The sequence below is a fragment of the Rhamphochromis longiceps genome, linkage group LG4 (assembly GCF_057381845.1).
Source record: "Rhamphochromis longiceps isolate RC_006_pf linkage group LG4, R_longiceps_female_GT1.1, whole genome shotgun sequence".
Lineage (NCBI taxonomy): Eukaryota > Metazoa > Chordata > Actinopteri > Cichliformes > Cichlidae > Rhamphochromis > Rhamphochromis longiceps.
In genome coordinates, this window is record NC_140560.1 from 12,767,423 (window position 1) to 12,783,112 (window position 15,690).

Sequence of the window (15,690 nt, forward strand, 5' to 3'; positions counted from 1 at the left end):
ACTTGGAGTGAGAGACTGTGGCAGCAAAATAGGATACATTTTAATTAGGTGCATTTAGATCATTTAGATTCACTGAGACTGTATTTGCTGTCTTTCTTAACATCTCCGTTTTCTGTTTTCTCATATGTTTTTTTTCTGTTTTCTGTTATTGATTATAATAACGTTTCACATATTCTCTCTTCCCCTCATAATGGTGCGTCATCTCTCCTAAACCCAGATTACACTCCAACTAAAAAGGCCCGACCTTTTTGCCTTCGTTTTTCATACACATGCTGTTTTAACTTTTGTGTTTGCTATCGAAGCGCCAGTTCTCGCGAGACTTTGTGGCATGTTTTATTTGAAGGAGCAGACCAATGAACGACTGGAACTGAACTGTGTATATTGTAGAAAGAGATGCATGTAAGTCCTTAAGGATTTGATACGCTTATGAACTAAATTAAACCTTTCTAAACCTCTCTCTTATACCAAGGACGTAAGATGTGAATAATATTCAGCTTTCGAGCTTGAATGTGAGAGCAGTAAATCAAGGGATAAACTGGTGTCCCTTAAAAAATATGTACTATCATTATTGTGTCAAGTCTTTGGATATGATATTTTCATTGTAGCTGAACATATTGAACTCTGAAGTACCATTTGAGTGAATCATCGTGGTCTAAGACTAACTGTAAATGTTGGCTTGTTGGGTGTTGCATGGTTTAGCAAGAATCTCTCTTTCTTTTTTTAAGGATTTAATGTGATTAAAAGAAAAAAAAATATTAGCGATGCGATATCCAGATGTCAGTAGTGGTCGTATACTGCGGATACAGTATTTACGGGAACCATTTGTAAGGCACAGATAGCAGAAAGGAAAAAAAAAGTTTTCTGGATCTGATGCCTCAGCCTGTAACAATCAAGTGCTGCATCTTTAAATATTGGTGTCAAATCTAGTATCCTGTATCTTTTAATAAAGGTAATTCAAACCGAGCTTTTTGTTTGTCTTAAACCCAAGTCTGCTTTGCAGAAATTGAATAGCAGGTAACTAAGTTGTTCTCGTGACACGCTCATGTATTTTCACGCGATCGTGTTGATTTTTTCCAAACATGGTGCTGTTCTTTATGGCCAAACATCTTCACTTTAGTGTCGTTTGCCTAAAGGACATTGTTCCAGAAGTATTGTGGTTTGTTCAGATGTAACTTTGCAAACATAAGTCAAGCTAAAATGTTGATTTTATTGGAGCTTTCTCCTGGCAACACTTCCAAACACGCCACATTTGTTCATTCTTTATCTAATTATACTGTCATGAACTTTTATATGCTAACTGTGGCCGGCAGAGATATAGCTGTTGGATTTTTTGCAGGTTCCTCGAACATTTCACAGTCTAACCTTGGGAGGAATTTGCTGGGACACTCTTTGGAAGATTGTGGAATTGTCAATGGTCCAGACCAGCAAACTGCCAAAGCTTCTCCGTTCAGAGTTTCTCACACTTCCTGATGATCTGTGAATCAAGTGCATGTTATTAGCAGCACCTGGCTCCTACTTACTCCTTAATTTCTACAAAAACATTAAGGGTGTGAAACTCATTTTCACAGGACTGTAACAGGGTTGGGAAATTAGAACAAAACAGCCTTTTTTGTTCAGATTTAGCGCATTGCATTGATTTGCATATCATTTTATTATCAATTGGTCTTGAAAACACATGGCAAAGTTTAAAGAGAAAAAAAAGAAGCACAGGAACACATGCCTGATACCATTTTTAATATACATAGAGGGAACAACATGGCCAGTAGGACCTCCAGAAAGTACAGTGCTTCAACACAGCTACATACTTTTTTTCTTCTCTGAAACACAGGCGCTAAATGGCTCATTACAAACCCCTCCAAGTCTAAACGCACTTTAAATCCATCTTCAAGTATCCATGTCTCTGTTTCCTTACTGACACTTTACAGCTTCTTGATTTTTGTTGGGCAAAATGACAAGCAGTACAGTCCACACTATTTACATATGTAAGATGGCCTCGCTTGTCTGCTTATCCATTCATGAAGCTTCTGTCACGGTTCATCCCTGAATCAGTCAGTCACGGCGGTGGTGGTGTTGTTGCTGCTGAGGGCCTGCTCTAGCAGGGCTCGCTGGGCGGAGGCAGGCAGGTAGAGGAAGGAGTAGACCAGCGCCAGCAGCAGCAGAGCCAGCAGCAAAAGGAGACCCCAGTCCGACGTAATTATAGGCTCATCACAGCGAGCCTGCAAAAATGACTTATTATGCATGGTGGAGAGGCGGCTTAAAATACTCACGGCAGTCTCAGAAAGTAATCCTACAGAAATAAATGCAAGGTCAGAAAAATTACACCTCTCAGAGTTGGAAAAAAATGAATACCGCTTATATAAGCTGTGTCCTTCACGCTTTATCCAAATGATATAAAATAAACGGTATCTAGACAGCCTGCCTTGTCACGTCTCTGGGCAAAAAAAATAAAAAATCAGTTTGAGAAAAGACCTGTAAAAATGTTCGTATTATGGCCGGCAAAGACTTTTGCACCAAACTCAAAGTGGTGCAGAAAAGATCAAAACAGTTCTAAAAAGAAAAAATACATCCAAGATAGAGAAAGCTGGTTAGAAATTAAGCAAATCCAGAGCAACAAGGAATCTTTAGATATCTTTTTTCACACAATCCACAGTAAGGATGCTGAAAAACTTCCTCTTACAATATCAGTATTGATGCTTGCCTCCTGCACAGTATCTGCCAGCTCATCCTCTCTCTGACTGAAGCCTTTGTGTTAGTGCCACGTGCATCTGTGTGTAAGCATGTGTGCCTTCTTATTGGAGTGCATGATCTGCTATGACATGTTACGAAACAATAACCAGAAAAACAGCATCACAGCAGCACGACTGTATCCAATTCTCCAGCATTTGACTCAACGCACACACCAATTATATAATAAGTCTTCATCCTCTTAGCTCAACACACATTATTACCTGTCTGCGTTCAGGGATTACTCTCTGGAAGAGCCTGTGCTTTATTCAACCAATGTGTTTCAGCACGTAATGTTCCAAAGAGTCTTCACTTACTATATTAGCTTTGGACCCGTGAGGAGGTCAAAGCGTGACAAGATGGAGAAACGTTTTCTTCACCCCATCTCTGAATCTGAGCCCTTTGTCTTCGTCCTCTCGCACGTCCTTGCTCAGGTGCCCTCCAATGCCCCTGGATGTGCCGGGGCAGACTTGAACAAAGCGCATAAACAAAACGTGGCATTTCATTACCTCAGCTGCTCACAATACTGGATTGTCACATGGACCCATCAGATTAAAGTCCCGAGGTGAAGGTGAGGGATTATGAACATCACAGTTACTGTGGACTGACCTGAAACGGTACCACAGGGCAATAAATAAATAATAAAATGAGACAAATGCAATAAACATAATCCGCTCACTCCAGTCCAGATGACAAGCTGTTTGATAAGATAAGATAAGATAACCTTTATTAGTCCCACACGTGGGAAATTTGTTTTGTCACAGCAGGAAGTGGACAGTGCAAAAGTTATGAGGCAAAAATTAGAATACAATAAGAATAAATACAGTACACAACTGTACAGAATAGAATAAAATAAAATACTATATACAGTAGAATAAAATAAAATAAATATACAATAAGATAAAAATAGAATACAAATACAAATACTATATACAACTGAGTAAAAATACAACGATGACAGAAAGGATTATTGCACTTAGTGTTATTGCATATGTATGGATGTGTGTGCTTGATCAGTTAAAGTCTTTATTATGGAGTCTGACAGCAGTGGGGAGGAAAGACCTGCGAAATCTCTCTGTCCCACACCGTGGGTGCCGCAGTCTCCCACTGAAGGAGCTGCTCAGTGCTGTCACAGTCTGCTGCATGGGGTGGGAGATGTTGTCCAACAGGGATGACAGCTTAGCCGCCGTTCTCCTGTCACTCACCACCTCCACTGGGTCCAGAGGGCATCCTAGAACAGAGCTGGCCCTTCGGATCACCCTGTTCAGTCTCTTCCTGTCCCCAGCAGAGATGCTGCCGCCCCAGCAGACCACACCATAAAAGATAGCAGAAGCCACAACAGAGTCATAGAAGGTCTTCAGGAGTGGGCCCTCCACTCCAAACAACCTGAGTCTCCGCAGCAGGTACAGCCTGCTCTGCCCTTTCCTGTAGAGGGCGTCTGAGTTATGAGTCCAGTCCAGTCTATTGTTCAGATGAACACCAAGGTACCTGTAGCTGTCCACAGCCTCAATGTCCATACCTTGGATGTTCAGTGGTTGCAGTGGAGAATGCTTGTGCCTGCGGAAGTCTACCACCAGTTCCTTGGTTTTACTGGCGTTGATCTGGAGGTAGTTCAGCTGGCACCAGTCCACAAAGTCTTGAGTCAGTCCTCTGTACTCCTTGTCGTCCCCATCAGTGATGAGGCCGACTATTGCAGAGTCATCAGAGAACTTCTGCAGAAAGCACTGGGTGGAATTGTGGGAGAAGTCTGCAGTGTAGATGGTGAAGAGGAACGGAGCCAGAACCGTTCCCTGTGGGGCCCCCATACTGCAGACGACCCTGTCCGACACACAGCCCTGAGTCCTCACATACTGTGGTCGGTCGGTGAGGTAGTCCAGGATCCAGGTAGTGAGGTGATGGTCCACTCCAGAGTTCACCAGCTTGTCCTTTAGAACCGATTTGATTTGATTTGTAACTGTTCAAAGTTTTCAATACAGTTGTCATAGGGCTAAAAACCAAACATCAGGAAGCTTCTTCCTCACTCTCTTCGCTTGGCTTGGTAATAAAATCACAGGTGAACCAATAGCGTGCCTATAAATAATATAGATGCTTTATCTAAAATACCACATCTTTAAATCCTCTGATGAAGGACAAGTATTTCCCATTCATTCTCTCTACTCTTTGTGCAGACGTCTTGAGCTATTCCTGATTTCTTTATAATTTATTTTACTTCCAGACTTTCTTATCATTTATTAAGGCAGTGGTTCCAAAACTTTTTTTGCTAGGGCCCCCTTTGTTTTACAAGAAAAATGTTTGTGCGCAACACATAATTTGTTCCCACCTCTGTATTTGATTCTTGGAAGAATACCAACGATAACACAATTTGACAGGAATAAAATATTATTTTTGCCCCAAAAAGCTGATTCACAAAGAGCTGTTAGCTGAAAACTTGACATATCCTGGCCATATGTGCAGTGGATCCTTGATAAATTTGAGGAAAGTGGACAAGTGACGGATGAGAAAAGCAACAGCGGGCTTCTAAAAAATATCTGCGCCAGCTGAACTGTATTTGAAAGTCATGTTCTTAGGAAATAGAAAGACATTCAGACCTGATTCGTGACCTGAGAAATCTGTCTGTTCACTTGAGCCATCTACTGTTCACTGAAGCCTCACCATAAATGGTCTCTATTAGAAGGGTGGCTATAAAGAAGCCATTTTTAAAGAAGCGAAACAGGGGAAAAAGTCTGAGGTAAAAACCCAGCACACTGGACTGGACTGAAAGAAAGCAGGTCTGAAGGAGTGATGAATCCAAACTGGAAATCTTTGGTTCAATATGTAGGTCAGGAGAGAGTAACAACAGGCAGTATCTACAGGATCTTGTTGAAATTATGAACACAGAAACGTATGGTCAGATATTGATCCACCACGCATCCATCTGGAAAGCATCTGATTGGCAACAGCTTCATCTTTCAGCATGACAATGATCGCAAACACACATACTGTGCAGTAAAGGCATACCTGGATAGAAAAAACACACAGTCGAACACTATCAGTCATGGATTTTCCTCCCCAGAGCCCGGACTTCAACATTATTGAAGGATTGTGTGATCATCTTGATAGAGAACAGAACAAAAGGCAAAAACATCCAAAGAAGCGCTTTGAATGTCCTTCAAGAAGCCTGGAGAACTATTCCTGAAGACTGCTTAAAGAAATTACAAGAACCCTGCCTAAGACAGTTAAAACTGTGTTGAACAATAAAGGTGGTATTATCAAATATGGAGTTTCACGCTTGTTACAATTGTATAAACTGATACATATCTCGTATACTGTATTTCTCTGTATGTTTTAAAAGGTCTCCTATTTCAAATTTTCCAAGCAAAATATGAAGAAATAAGGGGCGGTTCAAGACTATTGCACAATACTGGAGACTTTTAATCCTTGAACAAAGTAAACCAGCAACGAGGTGAATCATAAAATGTTTGTAAACGTAAATCGTTCATGTATGGTGAAATAAACACCGTCATACACGGGTGGTGGCGCTGTGCACCTTTTAAGCTAGTCTGACGACCCAAAACACGCACGAAGAAGATGAAGCGCATGCGCAGTGCAGTGCGTCACAAGCGGCTATGTTTACATCTGTTGAAAACATTTATCACTTTTTGGGTCCTTATTAACGGTAAGTTTTCCGGTTATATTAACTATGATAAGAAAGCCCTATAACCGGGCTTTCTTATTCAGAAAACATATTTTATCATACAACACAGGTTAGTTGTCTTATGCTAATAGCAAACCACTAGTTAGCAAACTAGTGGGCGCATGATTTACTGCCACACGCGCAGGTGGATGGGATGCTCTCACGGCCAAGGAAACGTCCTCGAATATAAGACAGGCTACGGCCACCGGTCTGTTCTCCTCACAGCCGTAAAGATGGTTTGGCGCACTGCGGTTGAGGCTCTGGAGGCTTTTTTGAAACTACATAAACGTTCAGGACCTTTCGACCTTTTAACTCCTCCATTCTGGGTCAAATCTGATCTTTTTTTTTTAAAATTTGACAGCAGTAATAATAAATAATTAAACATGAATGTTATTGTTTTACCCTGAAATTCGACGCATTTTCCGAAAGTTACACAAAATACGCAAAATGAAAGTTGAATCCCAAAAATATTGTTGTACACCAAGTCTATTCAGGGTCAAAATTGAGCTGTTTCTTTTCAGATGAATTTCAGATCTAAACCTGGAAAACCGTACATGTCAGGTCTGTGTGTATTTCTTATGGGAGAGCGCTGACAGAGGTGAAGGCAGAAGCTTGATTCAGTCATGAGAACTGTCACATCTGCCCAGTTTCCCAGAGAGACAGGCACCTGCTGGTTTTTAAAGGATCGTGGAGGACTCTTCAAACAGTGTAATAGTAAAACACCATAATTTTGCACATAAGGAGTTCAAACATAGGGTGCCTTGAGAGATTGTACCTTGACACAGACACGAGCATGGTAGTAGGTTGATGAGCACTGTTGCATCAGAGCAAGGTTTCTGGTTTAACTCCTGCAGGGCTGTTCTGCATGGAGTTTGTATGCTTGACCAGCTCTAGAGGTACCTGGACTGAGTTTCCATCAGGTCCTCAAGCTTCCTTCCACAGTCCAGAAACATGCATGTCAAGATAATGTGCTGTATGAATGTGTACTTAAGATGTTAGAAGACCTTTGAGTGATCAGTAAGCCTAGAAAAGTGCTGCACGAGCACAGCTATGTTGCATATCTATGCTGGTACTTATGCTTTGCACCTGCTAGCACAAGTATGCATAATGTAACAACAAAAAACTTAAAATCCATTTATTCCGAGTTAAATGAGATTAAAGCAGAAATCAAAGAAAGTTGTGAGAAACACTTGTGCAAGACCCAAACATGCAAGGTTTCATTCCACTGCCTGCTAGTTTATACTAATCAAGTTTTATGCTCTATAATTTATTGACTGTTGAATTAATATAAGTGGCAGCTATGAGGTTTTTTTTATACTGGTGAGAGGAAAGTCTTTAGTACTGTACTTCAAATAAACCCTCAGTGACATGTGTCACGACAGCGACTTTGTCCCTGCAGGCCTGCAGCGCTTGTGCCAGTTAATCACTGCACACGATGAGCACGGAGCCCGCTAGCCTGGAGAGCCTGCGTGTACTGTATCACAGTGATGACTACATCGTGGTGGACAAACACTGGGACATCCGCATCGACAGCAAGATGTGGTACGAGACGAACACCGTACAGGCACAGCTTCGCCACCGCTTCCCTCAGCTGGCTGACCCACGCACCTACTATGGATTTCGGTCAGAATCCCTTTACTTCCTCTGCACTTGTCAGATGTTCTTGGTAGCAGGAGTAGTCTTATTGTTTTCCTCGTCTCTCACAAGGTTCTGTCATCAGTTGGATTTCTCCACAAGTGGAGCTCTTTGTGTTGCCCTGAATAAAGCTGCCGCTGGCCGGGCTTACCGCTGCTTCAAGGACCGCACCGTGACCAAATTCTACCTCGCTCTGGTATGGGCTGCAAATACAGTGAAACACATGCAATTGTGTTCTGACACTTTAATGAATTTAATGAGTTTTTAAGCGTTTTTTTGTTTGTTTGGCTGTTGTTGTTTTTTTGCTGTTAGAGTCCCTTAATCCATAGCATAATTACTGACAAAGATAAAATATTTTTTATCTTTCAGAATTTGATAAATAAAAATAGAGTAAAAAAAAAAATGATAACAGGAAATAATATAATAAGAGTAAAAGAGATAAGGATACAGTAAGTCAGATGGCGCATGGGACATAGAAATGTACAAGATCTGCTGGATAAATTATAACGAGCTCATGTAAGCACTTATATGTGAGGAAGAATATTTTAAAATTGATCCTGTACTTCACAGGAAGCCAGTGCAACGATTTAAGAAGATGATCACGCTTCTGTGTGCCTGTCAGGGGTCTAGCAGTTGCATTTTGAAAGAGCTGCAGTTGTGTTATAAGTGTTTTGCAGTAATCCAATCTGGATGTAATAAAAACATGAATGACTTTTTCTAGTTCAGAATTAGAAAGAAATGGCTTAACAGCTGCTCTGATCTGTGCGTCTAATTTAAGAGAGGAATCAAACAGAACAATTAAGTTTTTTTTTTCTGAGGCTTAAGAAATGATGCCAGCGATCATTATCTGAAGTGATAGTGGAAACTAGGGCTGGGCCATATCATACCGTTCACTGTAACACCGGTATAATGTCGGGCAATGATAGGAAAATGAAATATCGCGATAGAATATGGGTAAAATGTGCATGCGCAGTGCCTTTGTTTTCATACGCACATGGCGGAAAAAGCATGGCGGCGACGGAGAATGAGAAGGGTGAAAGCCGATCGTTGAATTAAATGGATGAACCAGAACTGGTTTGTAAAATTGCTGCAACTTCAGTGGTGTGGAACTGGTTTACCTTTCGTCCGTCAGATACACAACAAAGCACTATTTTTGGTAGAGCGTGCTAGCGGGCCGTCGTTATTACCGTGTTTTTTTGGAAAATACGGCACACTTAAAATCAATCCTTTGATTTTTCTGAAAATCGACAGTGTACCTTATAATCCCGTGTGCCTTATGTATGAATTCTGGTTGTGTTTACTGACCTCGAAATGATTTTATGTACACGGCGCTCAAAAATCTGTCAAATGTTTTAGTATGACTTTGCTAAGCTACAAACCCGCACCGTCAGAGCATGACGGCTATCGTAGGCAGGAGCCTCGCGGAGTGATACGTACTGTGCTTCAACATAATAGTAGGGCTGTGCGATATGACCAAAATCTCATATCCCGATATAAGACATCTATCGTCCCATAACGATATAAATCACAAAAATTTAACATTTTCTGTAAATTCTGTGAATCTCGTGCAGCTCGACTTGCGTGAAGTGTTTCCAGCTGGGCGTCGTGTACCTGGAATTGAGTGTTTTAACCAATGCATGAAACGATACATTTAGACATAAGTTGTAACGGCAGCCGTTTTCTTTGTGAGTATTTATTAAACAGTGTACTGCAGGGAAAAGCCTGTTCTAACGTTTGAGTCTAAGGTCTATTTTTTAGCACCTGACGGCTCTTTTTTAATTCTCACCCGTAAATACTCGGCATACTGTTTCACTTGATTCAGTTTATTTTGAAAAGTCTCAACAGGATCTTGAGCTTTATTGTGAAAGGTTTATGTGGAAAATAACCTCTTTTTAAGTTTTGTGGATATTATACATGGTTATGCTGAGGATGTGTCGGCCAATTTCCACTGGAAATGCCTTTTGGTTAAACTGTCAGCAAGGAATTTGCATTTGCACGGTAAAATTTTTATATAACTTTAATGCACATAAAAACCAGCTGCTTGTTTAAGTGAAAATACGTTGATGGGGTTTTTTTTTTGCACTAATAAAGTTGTGGAGTTGTAAAGTAATTTGTCTAGTGTCAATTATATCGTCAGTTATATCGTTATCGCAAATTTTCAAAAGTATATCGTGATAAATATTTTTGGTCATATCGCCCTGCTCTAGTGGAAACTGTAACTGCCTGATGAATCACTAAAATTTCAGTTTTATTTTAAGGTAGATGTCAGACTTCGCAAAAGAAAACAAAAGAGGAAGAAGGCCTTGAACCGGCCACAGTGTGGGTCATCAGATTCAGGCTACTTCCCTAAACTATTATGAGTAAGCTAACTAATAGAACCAAAATTTCCAGCTCAATTAATGATTAATAGGACCTGACGAGTACTGCCGAGTTAAGGTAGAGCAGGCAGAGAGAGAGAAAGAGAGCTGACCTTCTGTTCTTTGACCAATCAGCATGAGGGATGAATGAGAGAGGAAGGAGAGCAGGTTAACAAGGATTGCAGAAAAGAACAATAACCAGATGATGGATGTGCGGGTGCTCTGAGACACGTGTCAGTGAAAATACACTTTTTACTTTCCAGATACGTGGGGCGGTCGAAGGAGAGACACACACTGTGGACTTCTCCATCGGCAAGAACTCCACGGAGGGAAAAACACATATGATGTGTGTTGAGGGAACAGAAGGTACTTAAACTTGGCTTGGTTTGAGTCTTGTGAGTGTGAACAACAATGAGTAGAGACTCTGACATTTATTCCATCTGGACATCGTGTTGAAAGTAAATCATTAATTTCCAGCAGTTGTTTGAATTATATTCTGTTCTTTCCTTCTGTGGTCAGGTTGTGAGAACCCCAAGCCTTGCCAGACTGAGCTCTTAGTGTTAGAATATGGGTTATATGACGGAGACCCTGTTACCAAGGTGCTGCTGCAGCCTCTCACTGGTAATTGCATTTGTTTCAAAGGAGAAATGAAGATTTTCTTCTTGCAGAGGAAAGCTTAGCTTCCATGTAAAGATGGCAGTGCCAGGCCTGGGTTTTTGTGTTTGTTTGTTTTTTTTAACTGTAACATTCATTTAGAAAGAGACAAACACTTCCTAAAAAGTCACCCTCCCGCTGCCGCTCAATTTTCCTTTTCTTCTCAGGTCGAACCCACCAGTTAAGGGTCCACTGCAGCGCTTTAGGCCACCCTATTGTCGGGGACTTCACCTACAGCTCGGGAACAGACAACTCCCCGTACCGCATGATGCTGCACGCACACCTCCTCCACATTCCCCTCGAACCTCAGCCACTGCGCGTCACTGCCGGAGACCCTTTTGTCCCAGCGGTTGATCCCAAGTGGCTCCCGCAGTGCTCATTAAGGACACTAGATGCCACTGTGGAGGCCCTGATACACCGCAGGGAGGAGGAGGACAGGAAGATTAAAAAGGAAGAGCAAGAGAGAGCGAGAAAAGAAGAGGAGGATGAGAGGAGAAAACGAAGCAAGGAGCAGAGCACCGAGGAGGAGAGTGAGGAGCAGAGGAGACAGTGCCAGCAGTGGCTGAGTGAATGGGCTGGAGATTGATTTATTATTACTATTATTATCATTATTACTTTTCATGGGTTTCGCGTCTCCTCGTGCATGTTGAGCATGCATTTTATTTGAGTGTCCACATCTGTTTCATTTCAGCTGCATCTTGGTGGTTTAACTCCTTTACGTTCTCACAAACAAGTTAAGATCACAAAAAGGCATGTGTGAACATAGTTTATGCTGCACTACTGGAATGTCCACACTATACCCACTGCAAGCTGCGAAACAAGTGCCTTGCTCAAGGTCAAGTTAATAAGAGTTCCTTGTTGCTTATTTAATTTTAATGTGCCAACATTATAAGAAATTGGCCTTTTTCTGAACTACAAAAGCAGATGTTAGTTTCTCCCAGAAAAATAACTGTTTTTAAACTCGTGTGATTGGTTATTTATGATACAAAGCACTCATGAAGTCCCACATGAAACATACTGTATCTGTAAACACTACTCAGCATCCTACCCAGGACTTTAATGTTTGTGGGCAGTTTTACAGCTTTATGTCTGTTTTAGTCCAGTACAAATACCCTCACTTGCCACTTTGTTAGGTACACCCATTCAGCTGCTCATTAATGCAAATATGGGATCAGCCAATCGCATGTCAGCAACCCAGTGCATTTAGGCACGTCAACATGGACAGAAAGACCTGCTGAAATGCAAACTGAGCATTTTAATGCTTTGGAAGCAAAAATGGGCCCAATCTGGTACTAGCAAGGTGTATCTAACAAAGTGGCCAGTGAGTGTACAGAGCACTGATGTGGTGTACAAAGTTCATCTGTCCACTATTTCTAATAATGGCATGAAAAATTTCTATTTTTCACACTATTATTCTACAATTTTGGGGGGATTTTCCCCCTTAAAATCCCATCAAGTACCACAAACAACATTTGAATTTCAAACTGGTATATATGATTAAAAACTTGGGATCAGCTATATTTATGACTTTGATTAAGAAGCAGGGTTTGAACATGCCAATAAAATGAATAAAGTACCTGGCTGCCTGATGTGTTTTTTTCCCCCTCACTTCATGTTTGGATCCTGCTGATCAAATATAATGAAGAGTTGTGTAATAGATGAAATCTAGAAGTGTAAAAATAACAACACTGGTGGTATTCAGAATACAGTTACTTTGTTGAAATAAATGGATTACACTGCTATACTTTCCTGTTTCATTTTGTCGCGGGTCAGGACTGTTTGGGTTTTGTTTGACAGCTACGTTCTGTTGTTCCAGGCAGCAGCGTTACGGTTGCCATGGTTACAGGGCAACGCTCTCTCTCTGCGACTGTGTGTTTCCTGGGTGAGAGAGCGCCTTTTCGTTGTTGTTGTTGTTGTGCTAAGCTAACAGGCAGAATGCTACAAGCATAGCTCTAAAGAATGTAGCATCATGGGCAGTGTAGTCCGTGTTGCAGGGAGAATGGACTGCCATACACGTTATGGGTCTGTGAGCGCGAGGAGGGAGAAAAAGGGGAGTGGAAAGGTACGAGTTGTCGTCGAGGAAAAACGGGAGCTGGAAGCATGTAAATATAATAATAACCACTGCAGTCAAGAAGAGTGCTTGACAAGCCCAGTTGTAAGCAAGCTATTAAGACTCGACTGTACACCGTGTTCGTGTTTTCCTCCGAAAACAATAAGTTCCGTTGGAGCAGTCTTTCAACGCCTCTCTCTGTCTCTCGCAAGAAAAATTGACCCACACAACAAAGTAAAGCTATTTTTCGGCTAAGAGCCGACAGGGACCCCGCCGTATTAGTCAGAGGTCCCTTTACTACAGTTCGGAGTCGCGGACCTTCAGTAATAGTAATAAATCACACAGCAATAGTACATTCACGTTGTTGTAAAAAGCATGATAATATATTAAGTAATCCAAAGTATTCAGAATACGTTACTGTCATTGAGTAACGTAACGGAATACGTTACAGAATACATTTTGGGGCATGTATTCTGTAATGGAATACATTTTAAAAGTAACCTTCCCAACACTGGTTGCAACTAATGGAAATCCTAAATAAGTAAATATAAAGGCACAGCTTGGGAGGAAGTGAGTCAGGGATTCTGCAGGAAGATGGTTGGACTGGACCTTTATCTTTCTTGTTACCTGATCTTTCTCACAGTTCTCAGCTTTATGAGATGTCATCAGTCCAGATTTTCTAAGGACACTTGTGATGTTTGGCTCTTGCAACGTACTTGGCACTATGTTTTTGTTATCAGTGTCTAGCAATGCTCACATGGAAATGAACTTTGATTGCATTACATTTAACTTTCACAAATATGCTCATTTGGGAAAAAAAGGTTTTAGTGAAAATAGTTGCAAAGCGTTTATGTGAGGGGCAGCTCCACCTAACAGTAACACCTCTGACTGCCTGAGACAATTTTCTCAAGCTAGTTTATATCTAGCTTTTCCCTTACACCTAGTGGACACAGACAGACGGGTGGTATATGTTTGAAAATGTAAAAAGAACTGTTTTGCGGGGCCACTTCAAAGGATCAGTAATGAACAAGTTCTTCTATACCCTCCCATCCTGCTGTACAAACTGAAAGAAGCCTCTTTTGTTGTTTTTTTATTTATTTACAGAAATGATAACACAGTTCAGTAACATAAGTTTATAAAGTGCAGTGCTAAAGAAAGGCCAGTTAAATCTAAATTTAACTGACTCCCCATAAGCGAGATCTGAATGACAAGAGAAGGGCTGCTGAGATTGTGGAGTAACCGGGAGGAGATCAAGACGTTCAAGCATTGATAGAGAATCTTCTCCAATGTTCCTGAAGAGGGTGGCCTCTGTCTGGAGTGCATTGGGTGCAGCAGAGGAGGCCAATAATGCAGATGAATTCATGAGAAGAAGGGTTGGTCTGATTTTCTTGAAGACCGGTGCAGAGGTTACCTGGTGAAAGGAATGACACTGAGGCTGAGTGGGCAAGGAGACGGCTTCACACTGATTCAGAAAAATCTATTTTCTGCTCCTCCTTTGAGAGCGACTTCCACTGTGAATAGAAGATCACAAGAACACACTGTCAGCTCGTATACACAGCCACACTGCTACTACACATGACTACAGGACAGCTGGTACACATGCACATTAAGAGATGCATAAATATATTCAGAGTTACACACTTACTCTCTCTCCCACAGCTGCATTCACAGCTGCACTGTTACTGATATTTAGCTCTGCTTTGACCTTTGGCCTCTGCTCTTTAAGGTACAGCATGAAGGCATTTGGGGGCTTCTTAATGTAAGCCTGGTCTGTACCCTGTTTGGTTTGATGCTTGCTGCTTCAACAGGAATAAAACCCAGAGTGAGAGCATGTGTTACCACCGTGTACAACTGTGAGGAAAGTACTTTAAAAACACGAGTAACGCTGTGAAACTGAATGTAAGGCGACACCATTAAAGGAGGCTGATTTTAATAATTCACACACACACCTGCAGATCAGTGAGAAAACGCAGCAGAGAAACTGACTTTGGAGCGCAGCTGTGGGGTGGAGGAGCTGGAAGAACAGCTGCTGTTGTTGCCGATGGGATGTTGTTTACAGGCAACTGATACAGTAGATTGTGTGGAGAGATGGAGAAGGACAAAAATCCATAATACTGACACTTAGTCCAGCATTTCAAAGACTAATAATGATAAACAGCACAGAAACATGCAAACTAAACTGTTTTTCTTTCATTAGCCTGAAGCATCCAACAGGTTCAAGCACCTTTATCAATAAAAATCTAACGACAACTGTCTGAGTGTCTCACCTGTCCTTGGCTAGCTGTGCCTGGCTGACTGTACATGTGAGATGGCTGCATGGTGATTGGAGCAACTATACATGAACGTTGGTGCTCAGACAGAAGAGCGGATCTCAGGAGGGTGTAGGTAACAGATCCTCTACTCTGCCTGCTGCTGGGTGAGGCAGGGCAGCTGGTCCAGCAGGGAAAGCAGGAGGAGGAGGTGGGGAAAAGGGAGTGGGAGGGTTGGATGTTTCCCCCAAAATATTAACAAACACATCTTCAAGAGTGCAAGGCACCCTTTCTGACTTCATTCTTTCCCAAATACGACCCAGCTCTTCCCTGATGTCCATTTTTGGG

General features: G+C 41.6%; 1 protein-coding gene across 2 annotated transcripts; it reads left to right on the forward strand.

The window, feature by feature from the left end:
• The first annotated feature begins 6,291 nt into the window (after positions 1-6,291).
• On the forward strand, positions 6,292-12,036 carry rpusd1 (RNA pseudouridine synthase domain containing 1). Of its 2 annotated transcripts, none has more exons than XM_085403361.1 (6): positions 6,292-6,379; positions 7,797-8,020; positions 8,105-8,228; positions 10,653-10,755; positions 10,909-11,010; positions 11,211-12,036. In XM_085403361.1, the coding sequence occupies exons 2-6, from the start codon at positions 7,833-7,835 to the stop codon at positions 11,627-11,629; spliced, it is 936 nt and encodes a 311-aa protein (XP_085259487.1). In that variant the 5' UTR covers positions 6,292-6,379; positions 7,797-7,832; the 3' UTR covers positions 11,630-12,036. The 2 variants fall into 2 exon arrangements, with proteins under 2 accessions (XP_085259487.1, XP_085259488.1); XM_085403362.1 differs by having other exon boundaries at positions 6,298-6,379; positions 7,780-8,020.
• Positions 12,037-15,690: the final 3,654 nt, after the last annotated feature.